Here is a 25,000-nt window from a genome sequence, read left to right as displayed (position 1 = left end):
GCAGGTCTTAGAGTGTGAGGAAAATGTGGAACAAAACTCAGAACTTTAAATGGAATAATAGTCTGATAGAGACTAGTGGAGCCCCTGAGACAATGGGCCTTAGCCACACTGCAAGCCTGGAACTGAACTCACATCTCTGGCTGAATTTTCACCAAAAAAATAAGCAGGTCTGCAAAACAACACTATGGATGTGCAGGCTTCTTAGAATCTTCAACCATTTGATATCAATAGGGCAACATTGCTAAAGGATGAAGTTCAGAAGGCAAGAAAGGTTTGGAAAGAAGGATGAATGGAAATCAGAAACACAGAAATGAAGTGCCATGAGAGATATTACTTTGTAGGGATGACATTCAGTGACATCAAAGAGGACATATGTGATTTGTTGAATGGAATACTAATTTGCTCTGTAAACCTTAACCCATTACACAGCAAAATGTTTTAAAAAGGAGATAGGTATGGGAAGGGGTTATGTTTAGCACCAGTCCTTGAGAACAGGTACCTAAAGAATGTTTTGGGCTGTGTTTCTTCCATTGGTGTCCACTGAACTTCTGCCATGTTGAGCTATCTGAGACTCTTACTTATAGAGCATGTTTCTGGATCTCACCCAAGAATTACTACCTTAGATTCTCTGTGGAAACCTCCAAATGATACTTTTTAAACAGTTCTTTTGCAATTCTGATGTACTCAGGTTTGAGAAGCAGGATTTTATTAGGAAACTGTATTTGGAACCAGTAATATGAAAAGTCATTTGTCAATTTTACTATTCATAATATCATATCTAAATTAGGGTAAAAGATAGGTGTCTATAGTGTTGGGGGCCAGAAGGCTTACAGGCTTCATAAAGCTTGGAGTTTGAATACAGCCAGACAAAGTCTGCTTATTATATCCAAACAAAGCCTGCTTATTCAACACAGGGAAAGTAACTTTCCCAGTTCTCATGACTCACAGCAGAAGATATTCATGCAGGGAAAGCAGCTTTCTCAAGGTTGCCTGGCTCACAGTAAAAGATAAACTTGTAACTATGCAGAACAATGCTGTCTTGCAGAAATTGCTCTATATAATTCTCTTGTTTTCAATAAACTTTGTCACTTGCTATATCACTTACCTTCAGCTTGTGTACCCTTATCTGATTATTTTTCTTTGCTTTTGTACGTAAGTTTTCTCATCCTTGCGCTCTCCCTCGAGATAACCCATGAAAAGGTTTGAGCTGGACTCAGACCCTTATATCTGGTGCCACAACATGGGGGCTTGAGTACGAGAGATAAACGCGAAGGACCCTCCTGAGGAACTATGAAGAATAAGGACACACGTGGACACATAAAGAGTAGGAGAGCATACTGATCAGGCAAGTATGGGTAATAAATCTGGAAAAATAAGGTATGTTAATATGATAAGAGAATCACTACATAGTCGAGGTGTTAAAATAGATCATGATCAACTTTGTAAATTTATAGATTTTATAAATACAGTTTGTCCTTGGTTCCCTGAAGATGGGATTGTAGATGTAAAATTATGGAATCAGATAGGAAAAGATTTAAAAGAATTCTATGCTAAGAATGGACCCTCTCGGGTTCCAGCTGATACTTTCAGTTTGTGGAGGCTTGTCTGGGACACTTTTGATTTTAGTAGCGATTTCCCAGCAAGCTCAGATAAAGAAATAAAACCATTGGCGAGCCAGGAACCTGAGCCAAAGCCAGCAAAGACTGATGTGTCTCAGTTGTATTCGGACCTTAGTCCATTTCAGGCTAGGGGGAAGGGTAAGACTCCAGACTCCTCTGACAATGAGGAGGAGACTTGTCCACCTCCTCCAGTTAATGGTCTTTATCCTGTTAGACTAGAAAAAGTAAAAGATGGAAAGCAACGCCTTGAAATGGTGCCGGTTAGCCTGGAAGAAGAAACAGGAAGTGGAAAGCCATGCCCTAAAATGGTGCTGGTCCCAGAAAAAGAGAAAGGAGGAGAGGGGAGGACAGCCAGAGAGGCGCGGCGTGCGCAGGAGTAGGGGCTGCCGGAGAAAGGGGACTACGCCAGACCCCTTCCCCTCCCCCCAGAGCCCTGCCGGATCTGTGTGGGTTAATCAGTGGCCTCTTTCATCAGGCAAATGGAGGTTGCTCCCTGCCATGCCCATGAATACCTATAATCAAAGTCCTACCACAAGCAATGGCAAACAGTGCCACCTTGTGTCAGAAGTTTGTCAATGCAGCTATTTCTGATGTATGTGATAAATTTACCTGTTATATTACCCATTATATGGATGATATCCTAATTGCTGACCCTGACCATCACATGCTTCTAAGTTGCTATCAAGCCCTTCAAGAAGCCCTCCGCCTATTGGGGTTGATTATTGCTCCTGAAAAAGTGCAAACCACAGAATCCTATTTGTACTTAGGCACACAAATTTTTTCACAGTTCTTTAAACCTCAAAAAAAATTCAATTAAGAAAAGATAGCCTTCAAACACTTAATGATTTTCAAAAATTACTTGGAGATATTAACTGGATTAGACCTTATCTGAAACTTACTACTGGACAGCTTCAGCCACTGTTTGAAATTCTCAGTGGAGACAATGACCCTTCTTCACTTAGAAGGCTTACACCTACAGCTGAACAAATGCTTAAAGATGTAGAACTAGAGATCACTAAATGTGCTGTCACTAGTTTAGATTATTCCCAGCCCTTTGCTGCTTATATTCTTCCCACTGCCCATTCACCCACCGCAGTGTTGTGGCAGAAGGTCCCCTTACGGTGGATTCATGCTAAGTCCACCCCAAAATGGGTGCTCTTTACTTATCCTGAAGCAATTTCTCAACTAGTTCAAGTTGGTCGAGAAGAGAGCTACAGGTATTTTGGTAAAGATCCTAGTACCATTGTTGTACCTTATAATGCTGCTTAAATTGATTGGCTATTTCAACAATGTTCAGAATGGCAAATTGCCCTGACTGGTTATCTAGGCATCATTGGATTTCATTATCCCAATGATAAGCTTTTGCAATTTGCTATCAAACATCCATTTGTATTTCCTTTAACACTCAGCACCCAGCCCATTCCCGGGGCACCTGTTGTTTTTACTGATGGCTCCTCCAAAGGATGTGCCATATTTGGGACAGCTGACAACTTTACAATACTTGAATGTCCTGGTTATTCAGTTCAACAAGCTGAGCTCCTTGCTATTGTTAGTGCCATACAATAGTACTCTCTCATGCCTATAAATATATACACTGATAGTCTATACATAGCTAATTCTGTTCCCCTTTTAGAAACAGTTTGTGTGATAAAAACTTTGACCTCAGTTGTTCAAGATCTTTTTCAGCAACTTCAACTCTTGATACATCAGTGAGAACACCCCATTTATATTACTCATATACGTTCTCACAGTAACTTACCTGGTGCCTTAGCAAAAAGCAATGCAGCTGCTGATGGACAGCTTCATTTAACTCAATCCAACCTACAGCAAGCTCGAGCTTCACACCAACTGCACCATCAAAATAGTCATTCCTTTACATAAGCTGTTTCATATTCCTCGAGAAGTCACCCGACAAATAGTGCGTGCTTGCCCCAAATGCCCCATTCATCATTCTGTTCCATCTCTTGGAATCAATCCACGGGGATTGCGCCCCAATGATTTATGGCAAATGGATGTCACACACATCCCTAGTTTCGCTAAACTAAAGTATGTACATGTGTCTGTAGATACCTATTCTGGACTTGTTTGCTGCTCACCTCTCGCTGGTGAGGCACCACTCAAGTAATTAACCATTGCTTACATGTGTTTGCTCTGGTAGCGTAGTGGTTACGACTTGGGCTGTGAACCGCAAGGTCAGCAGTTCAAAACTACCAGCTGCTCCGCGGGAGAAAGATGAGGCTTTCTACTCCCGTAAAGATTTACACCCTCGGAAACCCTGTACAGGGTCGCTATGAGTCGGTTCCGACTCCACGGCACATAACAACACAACAACAACAACATGCGTTTGCCAGCATGGGCATTCCAAAAAATATCAAAACAGATAATGGCACTGGTTACACCAGAGCCCAGTTTGCAACATTTTGCAAGACCTTCTCCATTACTCACACCACTGGAATTCCTTACAACCCACAAGGTCAAGCTATTGTGGAACGCACACATGCCACCATTAAGTCTTATCTTGAAAAAATAAAGAAGAGGGAATCCTACCCCCGTAAACCAAATAACTACATAAATCATATCAGCTTTATTTTAAATTTTCTCTTGACTGATGCCTCTGGCCTTACCGCTGTGGATAGGCATGGCAATTGGAAGCCAAATGCACCAAAGCCTATGGTAAAATGGAAAGATGCTTTGACTGACACTTGGAAAGGGCCTGACCCTGTTCTTATATGGGGACGAGTCTATGTTTGTGTTTTCCTACAGAATGAACCTGGTCCTCATTGGATTCCTGAACGTCTTGTACGGCATGTAGATGATGCAGGTGGCGATCCACTGGGCCATTGTCCTGCATCCTCCACTTGCGAGACCTGTGACTTGGGAGGACCAAGATTGAGGACCACTTTCCCTTTATGTGAATGACACAACGAGTGGCTTAAACATCCCCTCAGCGGGACATCTTCCATGAGAAACCAAGCCCTTTAACTACAGTGGGTTGCACTTACCCAGGAGATCCAGACTGCAGCTACTGTCAACGAGCTGATGGACAATGTTACCTACTTCTGGGACCGGCAAGAGAAGATTGATCTTGCCATTGAACATCACTTGAATGGACGGTATGATACTGTTAACATACTTGGGGATACCTTAGAGCAGGTCGTGATTTGGTAACGTCTTGCATGCCACGCTGATTACCGCTCCATCTGTGTGACTAAACTTCTGCATAATGCTTCGACCTTCCCTTGGCCCATAGTGCTGTCTCACCTGCACGGAGTGTGGGTTGCTGAGAATGTCAGTCAGGAATGGAATGAGTTACATGCACAAATATTTGCTATATATTATGCCCCCCGCCTTGACAGTAAACCTGCAGAACTGGCTAAGCCACTTCTCTGCAACATTAAGAATTTGTTCCCTACTATACCCTCTTTTTCTCAATTATGGGGCCTCATTCTTGCTGTTGGTATACTTGTCATTTTTGGTTGTCTCATTTTCCCCTGCTTGTTGAGAATGGCAATTAACCAATATGAGGTGCTGTGGAGTCGCCTTCACAGCCTCCAGCTAAAAACACTCACCAGACACATGCAGGACGTATAGTCAACGATGGGTAAGGATTGGTGGAACCCAGGTCAACCTAAGACAGGGCCATTGCCTTATGCTGCAATGAGACCCAAAGACGGGTAAGACTGGAAACTCGCACTGACCTCCTAAGACAGGCAACGTCCCTTGTTGTAATAAATAAAGAAGGGGGAGATGTTGGGGGCCGGAAGGCTTACAGGCTTCATAAAGCTTGGAGTTTGAATACAGCCAGACAAAGTCTGCTTATTATATCCAAACAAAGCCTGCTTATTCAACACAGGGAAAGTAACTTTCCCAGTTCTCATGACACACAGCAGAAGATATTCATGCAGGGAAAGCAGCTTTCTCAAGGTTGCCTGGCTCACAGTAAAAGATAAACTTGTAACTATACAGAACAATGCTGTCTTGCAGAAATTGCTCTATATAATTCTCTTGCTTTCAATAAACTTTGTCACTTGCTATATCACTTACCTTCATCTTGTGTACCCTTGCCTGATTATTCTTCTTTGCTTTTGTACATAAGTTTTCTCATCCTTGCGCTCTCCCTCGAGATAACCCACGAAAAGGTTTGAGCTGGACTCAGACCCTTATACTATAGTTCTAAATGAGTAGCAATACATGACAAAATATATAGTAATCACCTGGTTAAGAAATTAAGCATTATTGTTAAGAAGGAATTAACCTGAAGGATCTCCCTGCTCTATCACATTCTGTACCTCCACTGAGAAATACTCTCCTGAATTATGTGTTTAACATTTCCTTGATGTTCTTTTATTAGTTGAATTCTATGAAGTTGTCAGGATTTGAGAATATTTGTCCTACAAATACTGGAGTTTTCATAGAAATTAATATCATCTCTTTATCACCTTAGTAACATATGTCTATAACTTATTAAGTAATTATGACTCAAGAATGTTTAAGAAGTTTAATCATATATTTTTTTTCTGTTTTTAAAGTGGTGGTACAATTCACATAACATTAACTGCCATTACTAATAATTTGAATATTATAATTTGACAGAATTAATTGCATTGGTAATATTGTGCAACCACCACCACTATCTGGATCCAGTTTTTTCATCATCACAAAAGGAAATATTGTACCTACTAATCAATCATTCCCAAATCCTTTCTCTCCCTTGCCATGGAAGCTACTTATCTACTCTCTGTTTCATCAGCCTAATCTAGTATTCCCTATAAATGAAATTATGCACTATGTGGACTTTAGTATCTCCTTTCTTTTATCTAACTTAATGGTTTCAAGGCTCATCTATGATCCAGCAATATATGATATAGACATGGAATAATATACAACATTAAAGAATAGCAAAGAATTTGCAAAATATCTCATTACATGGATGAACATGGATGGATGATATTATGCCATGTGAAATAAGTCAATCAAAAAGGGTAAGTATCAGAGAGCAAACAAGATGGCAGATCAGGTAGACGTAAAGTGAGGAGCTACATCAGCAACAACACAGAATACCAAACCAATCATGCTCAGGGGATGTTGCCAGCACTCTGAACCACAGATGAAGGAATATTTAGACGTTTGGAAGGCTTAGATTTAGAGGAATTAGTAGCAGAAGCCAGAAATCCATTGCTTTCTAATCCAAGGTGCTCAATGGCTCCCAGACCTCCATCTTGGGTGACACCAAGTGGGGGAAGGTTCAGAGCAGGCACAAATGCCTGACAAAACTGTAGAGATAATGGTGTGGACACTTTTTATTATTTATTTATTTATTTATTTATTTCAGTATCTATTCATTGGTCTGAGTTATGTCACAATGACTAACAGTGGCATCTTGAAATTTCTCAGGAAGAAGAGTGAAAAGGAAATCTATCTCCTGATCACATCTACCTGGAGGCAATCAAAAGAATAAAAAAAAAAATTATCAAACTACACACTCATTTAAGTATTAATGCCACATATAACTCTTGAATATGCCCAAAAAACAGAACAGATGACCAAATCAGTATATGTCCAGAAACGAGATAAAGTGGCTGAAGCTAATGTGCTGTAAGTAAACCTACAGTCCATACAGGGACATGAGCAGGCTTTAGAAGTGCCTGAGAAGGAATTCAGAAATGATTATAAGATGTATCAAAACACTATACAATGGAGTTGAGAAAAATAAGGAAGAAGTCAGGAAACAGCTACAGGAATGATCAAATAAAATAGATACTGCATTGGAAATAATTCAAAACCTGTAAGTAAGAGATCCAAATGATAAAAAATAGAATATCAGAAATGGACAATCCATTGAAAGAGGCAAAGAAGTAGAATTGAAGAGATAGAAGCCAGAACTAGTGAGCTAGAAGATAAATATCTCAACACAAGTAAGATAGAAGAGCAAGCACAAAAAAGGATTAAAAAAAGATCTGAAGAAAGCCTAAGACTCATGTTGAACAACTTGAAAAGGAATAACTTAATAATTATTGGCATTTTGGAAGAGGAAGAATCACACAAGTCCACAAAGGAGATAGTTGAAGAGCTGCTGGGATAAAATTTCCCTGACATGCTGAAAAGTGAAAAGATAAGTATTCAAGAAGCTCAATGAACCCCACAAAGGATATACTCTAAAAGAAAATCACCAAGACACATAATAATACATTTCTCCAAATTCAAGCATAAGGACAGAATCCTGAAAGCTGCTAGTAACATACAAAGGCAAGCAAATCAGGTTAAGCTTGAATCTCTCAACAGAAACCATGCAGGCAAGAAGGGAATGAGGACACATATATAAAACCCTGAGTTGAAAAAAAAAAAAAAAAAAGTCAACCAAGAATCCTCTACCCAGCAAAGCTGTCAATCAAATATGAGTGTGTCATTAAAACATTCCAGGATAAACAGAAGCTAAAGGATTTTGCCAAAGCCAACCCTGCTATGAAAAAACATCCTAAAAGAAGTTCCGTGGACTGAGAACAACAAGAAGAACCAAAAAAAGAGAATGACATATGTGGCAGCATTTCGCTGAACTCAATCAACAAATGGGAGAGCCAAGAACAGAATTAAATTATAAGAAATGAGAACTGTGAGGTCAGTCTATGATCAAAACAATTACAATGTGAAAGAAGGTAAACACAGAAGAACAGAGATCCAGATGGTGAGGAGGTCAGGTTGATTACAGGATAAAATAGACTGTTTTAAATGGAGGGAAGCATTAATGGAATATAAGGCACAAACAACAGTGGAGTTGGGGTTGGGGGTTCTTGTGTTGGGGAGGGCAATACAACAAGGGGGAAGAGGTGGAAGAACAAGATAGATAAGGGAACACTGAGACAGTTTTGCATGGCCTAAGTGGGACAGAGGTAAATAGTGATGGAGGCTCAACCTTGGAATAACAGGGCTCTGTGATACAGGGATCTAGACATAGTTTGAAGAGGGGAAAGAATATTAAACTCCTTGACTGTCTTATGAATATGGTTTTCCTTGCCTACTATTGTAAAATATACACTTGAGTGGGATAGAATTGAATGTTGGGAAACATGATTACTGAAAACTTGTAAGACCATCTTCAACCTATAAAGGTTTGGAATACCTAAAAAAGGGTTCTAGAATTTGTTCAGTGACATAGACCTCTTGCAAAGCCTTTGCAGAGTATAGGACCTTAGGTGGAATGCTGAGTCCCATCCAGAACTTTATCAGGTAGGGCATTCCCACTAGCAAGGGCAAGCACACTAGCCTGGAACAGCTAGAGCAAGAGAAGATACATCTTCAAAGAAGGATCATCAGGAAAATCCCAAAACAATAATGCAGAATGATTGGCTACTACAAGAATGAGTAAGCTGTTTGCCAGGAAGCCATCAAGGCAAGTTATAAAGTATCTTCAACTCTAAGGGAACACATGAACAGTCATGTAAGCTTGCTGTTGACCACATTGGTCTACTCTTTAGTAGAAGAGGGGGTAAGGCAGAAATGAAGAATGGGCTGATTTCAACCAAAGTCCATTGACTCCCATTGATCTGGAGATGAAAGAGGGAAGAGAAAGGGCTGGTTTCTCCAAAATGTGGTGAGACTTGGGGAAACTTGAGCCCATGGACAGGGACATAGCCACAGAGGGCTAGAGCTGAGAGTAAAGAATCCAACTGATAAGAAATGAGGTGAGATGAACAAGAATACCCAAACTTGCTTATAGTACCCATTTGACCTATCCTTGATTGTTTCATAATCAGAACTCAACTAGAGAAAGATTACAAAAAAACAACAAAAAAAAAATTATTAAGATAACAGGAATAAATTGCTAAAATTTGATGAACCTGACCTATATTCATGGAGGTAGTAACTCTGAATACCAACAGAGAGGGAAGGAGTCTTCACATCAAATACCAATGCTATATCCTCTGTACACAGCGTAGATAATGACAGACAACTTAGACATTGGCTACCTAAAATGAGGGGGCAATAAAGGCAAGGACTGAATGGCTTACAAAGTTTCAAGAGGGAGTTAAGAGTGTGGGGTGGAAGAAAGTGTCCACACTGAATAGTTTTCATCTTGTCTAGATGGTTCTGTTGAAAAGAGATGGGCATAAGACTTGTATGATTCAATAGTGAATAATGTTATCATGACTAATTGTGACTGTCACAATAGTAAATGTAGAAGTTTTGTAACAAAAACAGGAAAGTGATTAATCTTACAGTCCAGAAACAGAGGACTCTAGGACCATCATGGGAGAAGAGCACAAGCAGAATGCAAGACCTTATCCAGAGAAACACTGATGATAGAAACTGAGGCAGAGATGGGGACACGGAGAGAGAGCTGAAGACTCTAGATTCATGGGAAGAGAGACTAAGAGCTGGTGGCCAGGAGGCAGATATGCAAAATATGCCCTTTGGAGGTGTAATTATTATATATCCCTGAGTAGTTTTTGCTTTATTTTGTTTTTTTAAATAGCCAAATTGAATACAGAGAAATACTGTTAACTGATGGTACTTAGAGGGGACTTTAATCATTGTAATGAAACAAGGTGTATGATTTGTTGAATGTAAAACTGAAGATATTCACTCAATCTACAATAAAACCTTAAAAAAATTTAAAAAAGGGTGGTGGTGGTAAGTATTGTACGAAATCATTATTTAAATAGTGAAGAAAAAGTTTTCACACAAATAGAAACATTTTTTATGGCTACTAGTGATGGAAGGAGGCCTGGTGTGGTACTATAGGTCAATGCGTGGGATTTCAAAGTTGACTTGAACCTTAAGGTCAGCATTTCAAGCTCACCAGCTGATTTTCTGAAGCCCTATATGGTGGTGCGATGGTTCAGAATTGACTCAACAGCACATAGCAACAAGAACAACCTGATAGAAAGAGACAGAAGGGTAACTCAATAACTAGGTGGAAGCCACACATTAACTCAGGTGGAAAGGAAGATAATAAATGAGAAAAATTAAGAATCCTAGCAATTGAAAGGATGTCAAATTTTAATAAATTATATGATAATGAATTGCATGAATGGATAAAGAGGTAGGAAAGGTTTCACATATATCGATAAAATGCTTTTTTCAAAATACTTTACTAAATCTTCCTCAACTAATTCAGATTGCCTTACTTCCTCTTATACAAATGCTTAGTGTCTTACCTCTGGTTGGCATTATACCCATATCAGTAAATTGCCCACACATGATGCTATTTGTAATATGAAGGTTTAACTTACACCATACTCAATACTTTAGTTCCTGATTCTTAGTTAGGGAACATGATTTTTTTAAAATAGATAGAACAAGCCTAATCACAAAAGACTAGTAGATGATTTTGTTGCCTCTCCTACTAAATTGTTAATTATTAATTTTCTTTTGCTTACATACTTATTATCTAATAGAGTGCCTGATACATTGTAAATTTTCTGTAAATACATTTTGAAAGAATGCATAAAACAGAAGGGAATATATTGGATTTAGATCAATGCTCTAACAGACTGGGTGACACAAGTGGTTTGTGAATGGCTGCTAACCAAAAGTTTGGCACTCTGAACCTACCTAGTGGCTCCATAGATGCAAATACTGGCAATCAGCTTCAATAAATATTGCAAAAAATGAAACTCTATGGATTAGTGCTACACTGTAACACATAGGGCTAAATATCAGCACCAATTCAATGTCAGCTAACAAGAGTACCCTAACACATACAAGAGCAGGAGAACTTGTATGAACTTGTATGTTTAACATACACAGCAGAACTTGTATATGTTAAAGCAACAGATAAGTTGCTTTATTTTTCATATGGATGAATTTTTTTTTCTCAAAAGATAATGGGTTAATATAGTTAAGCGATAAGCACACCCCATAATATTCCACCACTGAGAAAAGAGCCAACAACACCTGCTAAGCATTACATGTGAAAAGGGAAGCCTGTCTCTGGATCATATTCACCAGGAGACACCAAGTAAACTTAACAAGAAACAACAAACATTCATTTAACCTTTAAAACAAAACAAAAAAACACACACATAATTATCAGAAATGATGAACAAAAATCAACCAGTAATATTGAAACATGTCCAAAAACATAAGAGAGTAGCTGAGACAAATGAACTAGAGACAGACACAGGATTTCTAGAGGAGAAACAGCAGGTTTTGTATATCTCTGAGAAATAATTCAGAAGAATGATATGGAAACAAATTCAAATGTTCCAAAAAAGGGTGAGGGAAAGCAAAGAAGAAGGCAGGAAAGTATTACAAGAGCAATCAAATAAGATTGATATAGCATTGGAAACAATGCAAAACCTGCCAAAAGAGGTGCAGATGATTAATAATAAGATATCAGAAATGGACAATACACTGAAAGGGCAAAGGAGCAGAACAGAAGGGATGGAAGCCAGAATCAGTTGGAAGACAAATCTCTGAATACTGCTAAATTAGAAGAGCAAGCTGAAAAAGGATTTTAAAAATCTGAAGAGAGTCTAAGAATCATGCTGGATAACATGAAGAGGAAAAATTTAAGAATTATTGGCATGCTGGAACAGGAAGAATCAGAGAAGGCCACAGAGGAGATAGTTGAAGTGCTTCTGGAAGAAAATTTCCCTAACATCTTGACAGATAAGAAAATAAACATTCAAGAAGCCAAATGTGCCCCAGGAAGAATAGACCCCAAAAGAAATTCAACAAGACATACAATAATCAAGCACTCCGAAATCAAAGACAAGGAGAGAATACTAAAAGTGGCCAGGGAGAAGAGAAATGTCATTCATAAAGGCAAGCAAATTAGATTAAGCTCTGACTATTCAGAACAAACTATATAGGCAAGAAGGCAATGGGGAGACATATATAAAGCCCTTGTTGTTGTTGTTGTGAAGTGCCGTCGAGTCGATTCCAACCCATAGCGACCCTGTACAGGGTTTCCAAGGGTGTAAATCTTTACGGGAGTAGAAAGACTCATCTTTCTCCCGTGGAGCGGCTGGTAGTTTCGAACTGCTGACCTTAAGGTTCGCAGCCCGATTCGTAACCACTACGCTACCAGAGCTCCTATATAAAGCCCTACAAGAAAAGAAAAAAAAAAAAATGTCAACCAAGAATCATCTATCCAGCAAAACTATCAATCAAATACAATGGTGTGATCAAGACATTCTACTGATTGGAATGATTGGAATAGCTTGGGAAGGGACTGGAAACTGCCCAGACCCAAAATGGAGGTGGAGGGTTATAAAGGCAAGAAGTGACTGGCTTGCAAGCTTTCAAGGAGCCTAGCTCCAGACAGGGCAGGAATAGGCAGAACCTCCACTGAATGATTTCCAAACTGTTGGGACTGGGCGGATGAAAGGAAATGGGATAAGACTCTTGTGGGACAACAGTGAATACCTGCTGCCAGGACTGACTATCAGGGTTGGAAATGTAGAAACAGATTTATTTATTTATTGCAAAAGGAGGAAATTGATTGATTTTGCAGTCCAGGAGTGGAGGTCCCTAGGACCATCAAGCGAGAAGAGCGGAAAGTGTGACCCTACCCAGAGAGGCAGTGTTGCTAGGCATGGAGACAGAGATGATGACGTGGACAGATGAAGTGGCTGGGGACACAGAATTCAGGGAGGGAAAGGAGTTGTTTGCTGACAGGCAAGGGCGGCAGGCCTGTGAGGTGAATCGTTTGGTTATTAGATGATACATGGAGGGGAATGTAACCATTGCAATGAAATGAAATACGATAGGATGAATGTTAAGCTGAAGTGGGACAGAGGCAGATAATGATGAGTGCACAACCCTGGAACAACAGGGCTCTAGGATACAGAGATTGAGACATGGTTTGAATGAGGGGAAGAGGGGAGAAATAATGTAAAGATGTTTGGCTGTCTTTTGAATCTTTGTTTCCCTGGTATACCACTATAAAATAGACACTGAAACAGGTATAGAAAGGATTAGCCAGAAATACTACCATAGAAAGCTTGTAAGTCCTTCTTCTGCCTAAAAGTGATTGGAATACCTAAAATTGCGATACAACATGTCCAGTGAACGAGTCTTCCTGCAGTGCCTCTGCATTACTCAAGAGCATAGGTGGACTTCTGAACAGCATCCAGAGTTATTTGAGGGGAAATTTCCATTTAAAAGGACAATCAGACCAGCCTGGTGTGGCCAGAAGAACAGAAGATACATCCTGAAAGAATGTCTGACAGGAAAAATACAATACAGTATAGGCAGACCAACTGATTACTACAAGGACAAACAGGTGGCTCACTGAGGAGACATCAAGGCAAGTGGACGGGTCCCCCTCAGGGCAAACCTCCTTCTAGAGTAAGACTGAATGGGAATACATACTCTGATTGGTGATCATGTTCATCATCGATATAGGGAAGTGAGGGAAAAAAGCAATGAAGCTGCGAGCTGAACCCCAATAGACTACAATGAACCTGGATGGAGACCTAGTTGACCAGCAGTGTGGCAAGTCCAGAAGACTCTTGGACCCAGAGTCAGCAACATAGCCACAGAGCACTAGAGTGAAGAGTGAAGTGTCCAGATGATAAGAAGAGATGGCACATGCATAAGTACACCCACACTTGCAGATAATACCCACTTGACCTGGCTTCAACAACTGGATGATCAGAGATGGATCAGCTGGGGACTTTGGACCCACAGAGAAAGAGGGGCTGTTTGTGGACTACTGGGGGCAGGCTTGCCGGGTATACCCTTTGGTTGGTGGATGATGCATGGAGGTAATTGTAACCATGGCAAGGAAACGATATACGATGGGATCAATGTGAAGCTAATGTCCTCCCATGAGAACTATCACATCATTCACAATAAAGCATTAAATTAAAAAAAAATGCAGAGGATAAAAAATGCTGGTGAGGAAGTGGAGAGACAGGGACCCTTCTATGTTGCTCGTGGGCATGCAAAATGGTCCAACCACTCTGGAAAACAGTATGGCCCTTCCTCTGAAAGTTGGAAGTAGAAATACCATGATCTAGCAATTCCTCTACTTGTTATATATCCACAAGAAATATGAACCATAACACTAGTAGATGTATTCACACCAATGTTCATAGCAGCACTATTCACAATAGCAAAAATATGGAGACCACCTAAGTGCCCATCAATTGAACAATGGGTAAACAAACTTTGCTACATATACACAATGGAATATTATGCTCCCTTGAAGAATAACAAGGAAGCTGCAACCCACTGCATAACATGGATGAACCTTGAGGACATTATGCTGAGTGAAATTGGTCAGTCACAAGTGGACAAATATTGCATAACACCATTATTATAAAAGCTTAAGAAAAGATACCCATATTAAAATGAAAAAAAATTTTTTTTTCTTTGTTGGTTACTGGTGGGGTTGGCATGGGGTAAGGTGGGAGAGGTGGAGAGAGGCAACATTAGAGCACAGGGTAGGGGCAGACACATCATAGTTTGGGTGTGGGGGAGGGCAGTACACAAGAAGGAGGGATGGAAAAACAAGGTAGATAGGGGAACACTGAGTCAGGTTTGCATGGGCTAAATGGTACAGAGGTAACTGGTGATGCATGCTCAACCTTGGAACAACAGAGCTCTGTCATACAGGAATTAAGGCATAGTTTGAAAAGGAGAAGTAATACTAAGATGCTTGACTGTCTTATGTATATTCATTTCCCTTGCCTACTATTGTAAAACGGACAGTTAAGTTAGATAGAAAGAATGTCAGGAAACATGATTACAGAAAGCTAGTAAGCCAGGTTTCAGTCTATAACTGATTGGAATACCTAAAAGGGGTTCTAGACCTTTCCCAGTGAAATAGGCTTCTTGTGGAGTCTTTGCAGTGCCTAGAACTTTAGGTGGAATCCTGAGCAAGGGAGAAGAGCACAAGTAGAATGCGAGACCTTATCCAGAGAAGCAGTGATACCAGAGATGGAGAAAGAGATGGGGACAAGGAGAGAGCGAGCAGCTGAAGATTCTAGATTCACGGGAAGAGAGGGACAAAGAAATGGTGGCCAGGAGCCAGATTTGCTGAATGTGCCCTTTGGTGCTATAAATTATTATATATGCCTGAGTATTAATAATAAAAAAAAAAAAGCTAAAGTGAATAGAGAGAAATACTGTTAACTGATGGTACATGGAGTACCCTCCATATAGTCATTGTAATGAAGCAAGGTGTATGATTTGTTGAATGTAAAACTGATGACCTGCCCTGTAAAATTTCACTCAATCCACAATAAAAACCTTAAAAAAACCCAAAACATAATGGGTTAGCTTGAAGGTAGAGGTAACTGGAAGTGTCACTGTATAAAAGTGACAATTTGTTGCTTAAAAGTGGCCAACTGAATGTGTGCACAACAGCTCTAACACCTTTAAATCGAACTCAGACGGTGATTAGCAGGGATTCGAAATTCATGTATGTCTTCCAATGTTGAGATCTTCAGTAGTATATTGTCACTATTTTACTGAGAAGTATACTTTGGAAAGAAATTAACTAGAAACATTTTATTTGATTGACTGCTCAAAGCTTCAATGTTATTTATAAGATATGATAATATTATCTGCCTCAATTATTGCTGTAAAGAGAAAAATAGAATGTGAACAAGTAAGAAAAGCTCCTTTGTTTTTGTTCCTTGAGAGTGTTTTGGTCATTTCTGGCTGATTAGTAGCCAGAAGGAGCTCTGGTAGCGTAGTGGTTACGAATCAGGCTGCGAAACTTAAGGTCAGAGGTTCGAAACTACCAGCCACTCTGTGGGAGAAAGATGAGGCTTTCTACTCCCGTAAAGATTTACCCCCTCAGAAACCCTGTACAGGGTCTCTATGGGCTGGAACCGACTCGAAGGCACTTAACAACAACAAGTAGACAGAGTACAAGGATGTTTCAATATTAGCAAGACAGTCAATGTAATCTACAACACAAGCAAAATAAAGGAAAAGAAAGCATGATTATATAAATTAATGCAGAATTGATTAAATCTAACACATATTCCAGAAAATAAACCATAAAAACTTGCAGCAAAATAAAAATAGAAGGTAATTCCTCAAAATAATAAAGGACATGGCTTTAAAACCAATGGTCAACATTATTCTCAGGGGACAGACTTAAACATTCCTCGTGCAAATGTGAAAAGACAAAATTACCCTCTGTCAACTGTGGTTGCTGCTGTTGTATACTGCCTCCGAGTCAGTTCCTACTCCTGGTGGTGGTTATGTACTGTGGAGCCGGTTCTGACTCATAGCGACCCTGTACAGGGTTTCCGAGGTTGTAAATCTTTACGGGAGCAGAAAGCCTCATCTTTCTCCCGCGGAACAGGTGGTAGATTCAAACTGCTGACCTTACGGTTTGCAGCACGATTCATAACCACAATGCTACCAGAGTTCCTTATAAACAATTTTTAAGGAGTGCCTGGTGAGTCTGAACCACCCACCTTATGGTTCATACTGACTTTGCAGTACAATGCCTTAACCCACAGCGCCACACCAGGACTCCCCTCTGTTAATAATCCTCTTTAATATTATTGTGGGAGTTCTAGATAGAGCAATCACATCCTGGTACAGCACTGTAGGATTGTTAACTGTAAGGTTAGTGATTGAAAATCATCAGTCAATCCGTGGAAACACTAGTGTGGTGGCGGCTATAAAGTGTCCATAATTCACTTTTGACTCATAACGACCCTATGCACAACGGAATGAAATGTTGCCTGGTCCTGGGCCAAACTCACAATTGTTGCTATATTTGAGCCCATTGATAGTGCCTTTGTGACAATCCATCTTGTGGGGGTCTTCCTCCATTTCACGGATCCTCCATTTTACAAAGAAAAATATCCTTCTTTAGGGATTGGTTGTTCCTGATACTATGTCTGAAGTATGTGAGACGATGTAGCCATCTTGACTTCTAATGATCATTTTGTTGTACTTCTTCCCACAGACTCATTTGTTCTTTGGCAGTTCATGCCACTTTTCATATTCTTCTCCAACATTGTAACTCAAATGCATCAATTCTTCTATGGTCAACCTTATTCACTGTCAAATACACAAGGATATGAGACTATTGTACTTAAATGAAATTTAGACTTCAGGTTTTCAGTGAGGCCTCACTATAATGAGTACTGTTGATTATTGAATCTTTTTCCTGATAGTGAAAACTGTAATCATCAAATTTCTAGCTGATAGTTGACTTTTAAACTTTGATTTGGTTGGCAAATTAGTACATTCCCATACTCTACCATTTATTCTCAGACTTATAGCGATAAATCCACGACCCATCACCAGTAACAATTTTTTTTAAGAAACTTTTACCTTCCTTTTTATCAGTCCAAATTTTGTTTGCAGATGTCCATGTTCAGACCTATATTGCAGAGACATTGAAAAGAACGTGTTTGTAAAAGTTCACCAACATAAGTTTAATGTAACTGGGGTGCAGATAATTTTGGACTCACACTCATCATCGTAGTACATACAATCTCATATGTAAAAACATATATTGCCAAACCTATATATGTTAGTGGGTGTTGTCCTGTTTGCCAACCTTTACTTATTCATCTTGCATGTCTGCCTATCTATCCACTTATTGATTATTCCTGGTATTGCAGCATTATGTATATAATAGTATTTACCCTAGCTGTCTGTAACTTTTGTAAATTTCCATTGTTGTTTTTGTTAGGTGCCATTGAGTTGGTTTTGACCCATTGTGACACTGGGAAGGGTTTCTGAGAAGCAGTTAGAGACCTTGAACTGTTGATCTTACAGTTCAAACCCACTTTGCAATCCAGTGAATTAACCCATAGCACCAAACTAGGATATTTAAGTAGGAAACAAAAAATCAAATGTGTTGCATTTGGCAAATCTGCTGCATAAGATTTTTGTAAAGTTTCAAGAGCAAAGACATCAGTTTGAAGACTAAGATGTGCCTGACTCCATGGTATTTTCAATAACCTCACATGTAACTCACTTTTTGCTCTTGGGACACCCAATATACAATCACTATGAGTCAGAACCAACTCAACAAAACCTAACAACAGCAACAATATATGTATCTGGAAGTTTGACAATGAATAAGGAAGATGGTAAGATAATCAATGAACTAAAGTTATGGTGTTGGAGAAAAATATTCTAAGTACTATAGACTGCCAAAAGTACAAGCAGGTCTGGGTTGGAACAATTATACTCTTAGAGCCAGGATGGTGAGATTTTGGTCCTCATATGTTGGCCATAGCAAGAGGGATAAGTCCATGAAAAAAGGCATCATGTTTTGTAACACGGAAGGCCTGCGAAAAAGAAGGCCCTTAATGAGATGGATTGACACAGTGGCAGCAGCAATGGACTCCAGTGTAGTAGCCATTGTGAGAAGTGCAGGGAACCTGGCAGCTGAGTTGGAACTGACTCAATGGCATCAAACAACAACTACATCTATATGTGTAATAGAACAAACAGGGGAGGAAATGTGTGAACATGTTTTAGTCATAATACAACAATTTGAAGGACTGAGTCACTGGCCTTAGGTGCTTGAGATCACAATTCAGGGGAAAAGTTAAGTAAATTGCTATAACACAGTTCACAAAGACAATGTTCTGTATCTTATTTAGGTGAGCAGCAATTGATATCTTCAAAGTTGGCTGATAACCATGTAAGATGCTGCCATTGTTTTCCCTTTCCATAGGAATGAAGGACAAAGAATGTAAAGGAACTAAGGAAACAATAAATCTACAGGACAATCTCCAATACCTGGAACCAAATGAAATATTCAATTGCTAAAATCACTATAATTTCTTTAAATAAGAAAAAAAATAAATTAAAACAACACAAACATACAAAAATACTTTGTGCATTTTTACATTGTCCATGAGGAACTTTGAGTAGGAGACGATACTAATGCAACTAACAACAAAGATGACAAAGCTTGTTGTCATTGTTATAAAGTGCCATTGGGTTATTTCTGATACCTAATGAAAAAACAAAACAAAGCACTAATGATCTTGCACCAAACCTACAGTTGTTGTTATGCTTGAGTTTACTGTTACCACTGTGCCAATCCGTCTCATAGCGGGCCTTCTTCTGTCAATGACTCTCTACTTAACCCAGCAAGATATCCATTTCCAAGAACTTATTCCTCTTAATACAATGTCCAAAATATTTGAGATGAAGTCTCATCATCCTTGCTTTTAAGAAGCGTTCTCACTCTACTTCTCCCAAGACAGATTTGTTCTTGATATATTCAATATTTGTATCTCAAAGGCATCAATTCCTTAGTCCTTCTTATTCATTGGACTTGAAATTAAAAAAAAAAAAAAAAAGAAAGTAACTGAAGTGCTGAGATGAAACAAATCTGAAAGACCCAATACCTCATTTACCATGGTGTCCAGCTGCTACCATTGACTTTTCTCAATATATGTATTACAATTGGTCATAGATGTTGTTGTTAAATGTCATCAAATCAGTGCCAACTCATTGTGATCCTATGCACAACAGAACAACAACAAAAAAAGACATAATCCTGGGACAGCCTCACAATTGTTGCCAAGCTTGAGTCCATTGATGCAGCCACTTTGCCAATAAATATCACTGGGGGTCTTACTCTTTTTTTCTGACTCCCTACCTTACCAAACATGATATCATTGTCCAGCAACTGGTTCCTCCTGACAATATGTCTGAAATATGAGAGATGAAGTTTGGCCATCCTGCCCTCCAAAGAGCATTCTGGCTGTACTTCTTCCAGCACAAATCTGTTTGCCTTTTTGGCAGCCCATAGTACTTTCCATTTATCCTGCAACACCATAACTCAAAAGCATCAATTCTTGTATGGTGTTCCTTATTCACTGTCCAGTTTTCACATGCATATGAGGTCATTGAAAATACCATGGCTTGGGTCAGGTGCACCTTCGTCTTCAAGCTGAGATCTTTGCTCTTCAACACTTTAAAACAAATTTATGTACAAACTTCTAAAGCCAGTGAGGATGAAATAGAAGAATTCTATCAACTTCTTCAATCTGAAATTTATTAAACATGCAATCAAGATGTATTGATCATTACTGGTGATTGGAATGCAAAGGTTGGGAGCAAAAAGGAAGCATCAGTAGTTGGACAATATGGCCTTGGTGATAGAAATGATGGTGGAGATCACATTATAGTATTCTGCAAATTCAATGATTTTTTCATTTCAAATACTTTCTTTAGACAACATAAGAGATGACTATACACATGGACCTCACCAGATGGAATACATAGGAATCTCATTGACTACATCTGTTGCAAGAGATGATGGAAAAGCTCCATATCATCAGTCAAAACAAGACCAGGGGCAAAATGTGGAATAGACAATCAATTTCTCATATGCAAACTCAAAATGAAGTTGAGGAAAATGAAAACATGTCCACAAGAGCCAAAATATGACCTTGAATAAATCCCACCTGAATTTAGAGATCATCTGAAGAACATATTTGATACATTAAACACTAAAGACCAAAGACCAGAATAGCTGTAGAATGACATTAAGAACATCATACAGATAGAAAGCAAAAAATTCATCGAGATAGTAACTCTAAATACCAAACAGAAATGGAATGAGTCTTCACATCAAGTGTCAATGCTATCTCCTCTGTATACAGCATAGATAGAGATGGGCTACTTAGGCATTGGTTACCTTAAATGAGGGGGTGATAAAGGCACAACATGACTGGCTTACAAGGTTTCAAGAGGGAATTTAGTTTAAGAGTGTGTGGTGAAAGATAGAGTCCCCACTGAATAGTTTTCATCTTGTCTAGATGGGTGTGGTAAAAAAAGATGGGGATAAAATTATTATGATTCAATAGTGAGTAATTGTTATCATGACTAATTACGACTGTCACAATTGTAAAGGTAGAAGTTTTATCACAAAAATGGGTGAGTAGTTAATCATACAGTCCAGAAACAGAGGACCCTAGGACCATCAAGGGAGAAGAGCACAAGCTGAATGCAGGACCTTATCAGGAGAAACAATGACACCAGAGATGGAGGCAGAGATGGGGATATGGAGAGGGAGCACCTGAGGACTCTAGATTCATGGAAAGAGAGGGACTGAGAGATGACAGCCAGGAGGCAGACTTGCAGAATGTGCCCTTTGGTGGTGTCAATTATTATATATGCCTGAGTGTTTAAAAAAAAAAAAAAAAGAGCTAAAATGAATAGAGAGAAATACTGTTAACTGATGGTACATGGTGTGCATTATAATTATCGTATCAAAACAAATTATATGATTTGATGAATATAAACCTGGTGATCTGCCCTGTAAACTTTCATTCAATTTACAATAAAAATATAAAAAATTAAAAAAAAAATCTATAAAAAAAATGCAGGTTTGTCTATACTAATTACACTCAGCATTTATCAATTAATAGATTAGACTACACATCATAAAACTTACATTTTGTAGATGAAGGCTCAAAAAACAGATCATCAGTCTTAGAAAACTACTGAATTGTCATAGTTTAACAAATACTTACAAACATGCTTTATAAATATTCAAACATTTAAACTCTACTTTCATAATGTATATTTTGGTTTCTGGATACCATTGATTTAATATAGATATCTTTGGTTGTATCTAAATTTTTTTTAAAAAATCAGGCAAGTAATTGACTGTTCACATGTAGAAGATAATTGACAAAGAGCAAAATCAGGTGGACAGTGGACATGCAGCTGGTTTCAAAACACCAGGGAATCAGCCATCTTTACTACACTTGGGACAGAATGATGATAAATGTGTTGGACTAATTAGGAACTTTTGATATTGAGTCTCCAAGGCACCATAAGTAATCTGCCAGTGACATTTCACTTAAGAACTCTTCCCCTCTAGGCAGGTAAAGCACATGAACCTCTTATCCAGAGAGTAGCCATTTTTGCCCAGGACTCTAGTGATACACTAGACCAACAGTTTTTCCAGAGAACAGGTCTTCAGTTTTCTAATCCAGAACAGATGTCAGCCATCACTACTCAAGGATGCCAGACAGGTAACTGAGTGCTCACTAGTTAATGTTTGGAAAGGAAGGCAGCTGCTATACAACAGGAATGATGGAGACTAAACTCCCATAGGAATTCTGTTTTTCTCTGAATACCTTATACGTATGTAAGAATTCCCATTCTGCCACTCTTATGCTCGATTTCTAAAATCACAAAGAAGATTTACTTGTTGTAGATGCATAATAACCAAACCCTTGTCAAAGATGATCACTGTGGCAAAATTCTCTGATATTTAGAGGCATTCTCTGGTGTTGGTGATAGAGAAGGGTTTCTCAGATTCATTTGTTTTACCTTCTTGGTTGTTAATAGTTATTTGCATTATCTTGACTGCCTGCCTCTGGTTTCTGTGGAAGGAAGTAGAGTCCCAAGTAGATTCAACATGCTGCCTACCAAGGCTATTTATCTCTTTTTTAAAAATGTACTAAATGTTTTAAATGATCATAGAACATAGATGTTGTTTATGTTCACTGCTGTAGAGTGAGTTCTGACTCAGAGTGACCCTCAATAGAATTTCCAAGTAGTGGATTGTGGGTTGACTGTCAACCTTGTAGTTAGTAGTCCAGTGCTTACCATACAACACCACACTAGGACTCTGTTGTAGTATAAGCAAAAGAAACATAATAAAAGTAGACTAACCTTATCAATTCCATTCAAGAATACATAATGATTGACAGTCTGCACCATAAGCTTTAGATTTGTTTCTTTCCTTTTATAAAAAATCAAATAATGTGCATACAAAAAGTACAACCATTTGTATTCACCTCATTCTTCCTTCCCTAAGACAATATCTGACTACAGTATTGCTGCTTTTCCTGGTGGTAGAGAGACCACAATTTGATTGTATTTTCATCCATTCTTTCCATCATTTTCATTAATGATATACAAACCAGAAACTTCACAGATGATTCCAAATTCCTTCTCTTGGGACTGACAGAGGATGCAAAATTGCAGTGCCTTCTCTCTATAATGTTCCTCATCATAAAGTTGGTCGCTGTGCTTGGAAATCTGCTCATTGTCCTGGCTGTCAGTTCTAACTCCCACTTATATACTCCCAAGTACTTCTTCCTCTCCATTCTGTCCATTACAGACATCTGTTTAAGCACAACTACCATCTCAAATATGCTGGTGAACATCCAGACAAAGAATAAGAGTATCACTTATACAGGTTGCATCTACCAGATTTTCTTTGCCCTGCTTTTTAGTGGTTTCAAAATTTCTTTCTTTTAGCAATGGTCTATGATCCCTATGTTGCCATTTGTCACCCACTGAGGTACACAGTCATCATGAATCCCTGCTTCTGTCACTTGTTGATTCTACCATCTTTATCCATTTGTACTGTGGTTGCCTTGCTCCATAGTCTGATGGTTTTGCATCTCTCCTCTGCACAGACCCGAAAATCTCTCAGTTCTTCTGTGAATTTGCACAGGTCCTCAAGCTCGCCTGTTCCAGTACCCTCATCAACAACATCCTGATATATGTTGTTGCTTTCACATTGGGTGGTCTTCCTCTCTCTGGGACCATATTTTCTTACACTCAGATTATTTCCCCTGTTTTGAGAATACCATCAGCTGGTGGAAAGCATAAAGCTTTTTCTACCTGTGGGTCTCACCTCTCAGTTGTGTTTCTATTCTATGGGCCACCTTTTGGTGTGTACATCAGTCCTCTGTTTTCACACTCTTCCATAAGCACAGTGGTAGCCTCAGTGATGTACATTGTGGTTCCTCAAATGATGAATCCTCTCATCTATAGTCTGAGAAACAAAGACATAAAGGTAAGCTTGGCAGAACTCATTGGTAAGATATCTTTTTTAAATGAATTTGTCATCTGTGAAAATTCACTAATTTATAGAACTGTCATTCCTAAACCTCTTTAAGGGTCAAAATTTGCATTAACTACACTCAGTTTCATCATCTACTAAATTACATAATTATATTTTCTCAGTGATTTTGGTTGTTATGAGATATTTGGACAAAGTCTGTAAAGAAATCTTTGGTGTTACTACTTTAAAAATTCACATATAATAATCTCCTCACATGTTAAAGTGAAATTTCTTTTATTAAACTGACTCTATAGGTTGGAATGCACAGAACAGGACAGCACTCCTTCCTGGAGTGGCTTCATCTTAGAATTAGGTTCCTCATGGTCTCAAGATTCCTGTAGCAGATGCAGATGTAATGTCATACATGATACCCATAGGGAAATATCCTACTTTTCTTCTTGTACTTAAGGTTAAAATACTTTTTGATGGAGTCATAAGAAGACATGTCTCCTCACTTTCAGTAAGCAAGGTTCTATCATCTGCATATTGCAGATTGTTTATGAGCCTTCCTCCAATCCTGATGCCACATTTTTTTTCATAGAACCCAGCTTCTCAGATTATTTGCTTAGCATATAGGTTGAATAAGTATGGTGAAAGAATACAACCTTGT

The 25,000-nt window shown here is 38.9% G+C and overlaps 1 protein-coding gene and 1 pseudogene across 1 annotated transcript in view; both read left to right on the top strand.

The window, feature by feature from the left end:
- Positions 1-4,658: 4,658 nt before the first annotated feature.
- LOC102834031 lies at positions 4,659-24,444 on the top strand (annotated as a pseudogene).
- Positions 24,445-24,833: 389 nt separating this feature from the next.
- The window catches only part of LOC102833645 (olfactory receptor 7G2-like), a 27,318-nt gene continuing 27,151 nt past the window's right edge, over positions 24,834-25,000 (top strand). Inside the window, exon 1 of the mRNA XM_006877463.1 lies at positions 24,834-24,850. Within this exon, the coding sequence (XP_006877525.1) occupies positions 24,834-24,850 (17 nt within the window). The remainder of the gene's footprint in view (positions 24,851-25,000) is intronic.

Source organism: Chrysochloris asiatica, unplaced genomic scaffold, assembly GCF_000296735.1.
Source record: "Chrysochloris asiatica unplaced genomic scaffold, ChrAsi1.0 scaffold00502, whole genome shotgun sequence".
Classification (NCBI taxonomy): domain Eukaryota; kingdom Metazoa; phylum Chordata; class Mammalia; order Afrosoricida; family Chrysochloridae; genus Chrysochloris; species Chrysochloris asiatica.
The sequence above is the reverse complement of the archived record's forward strand: the minus strand, read 5'-3'. Positions and strand labels throughout refer to the sequence as shown.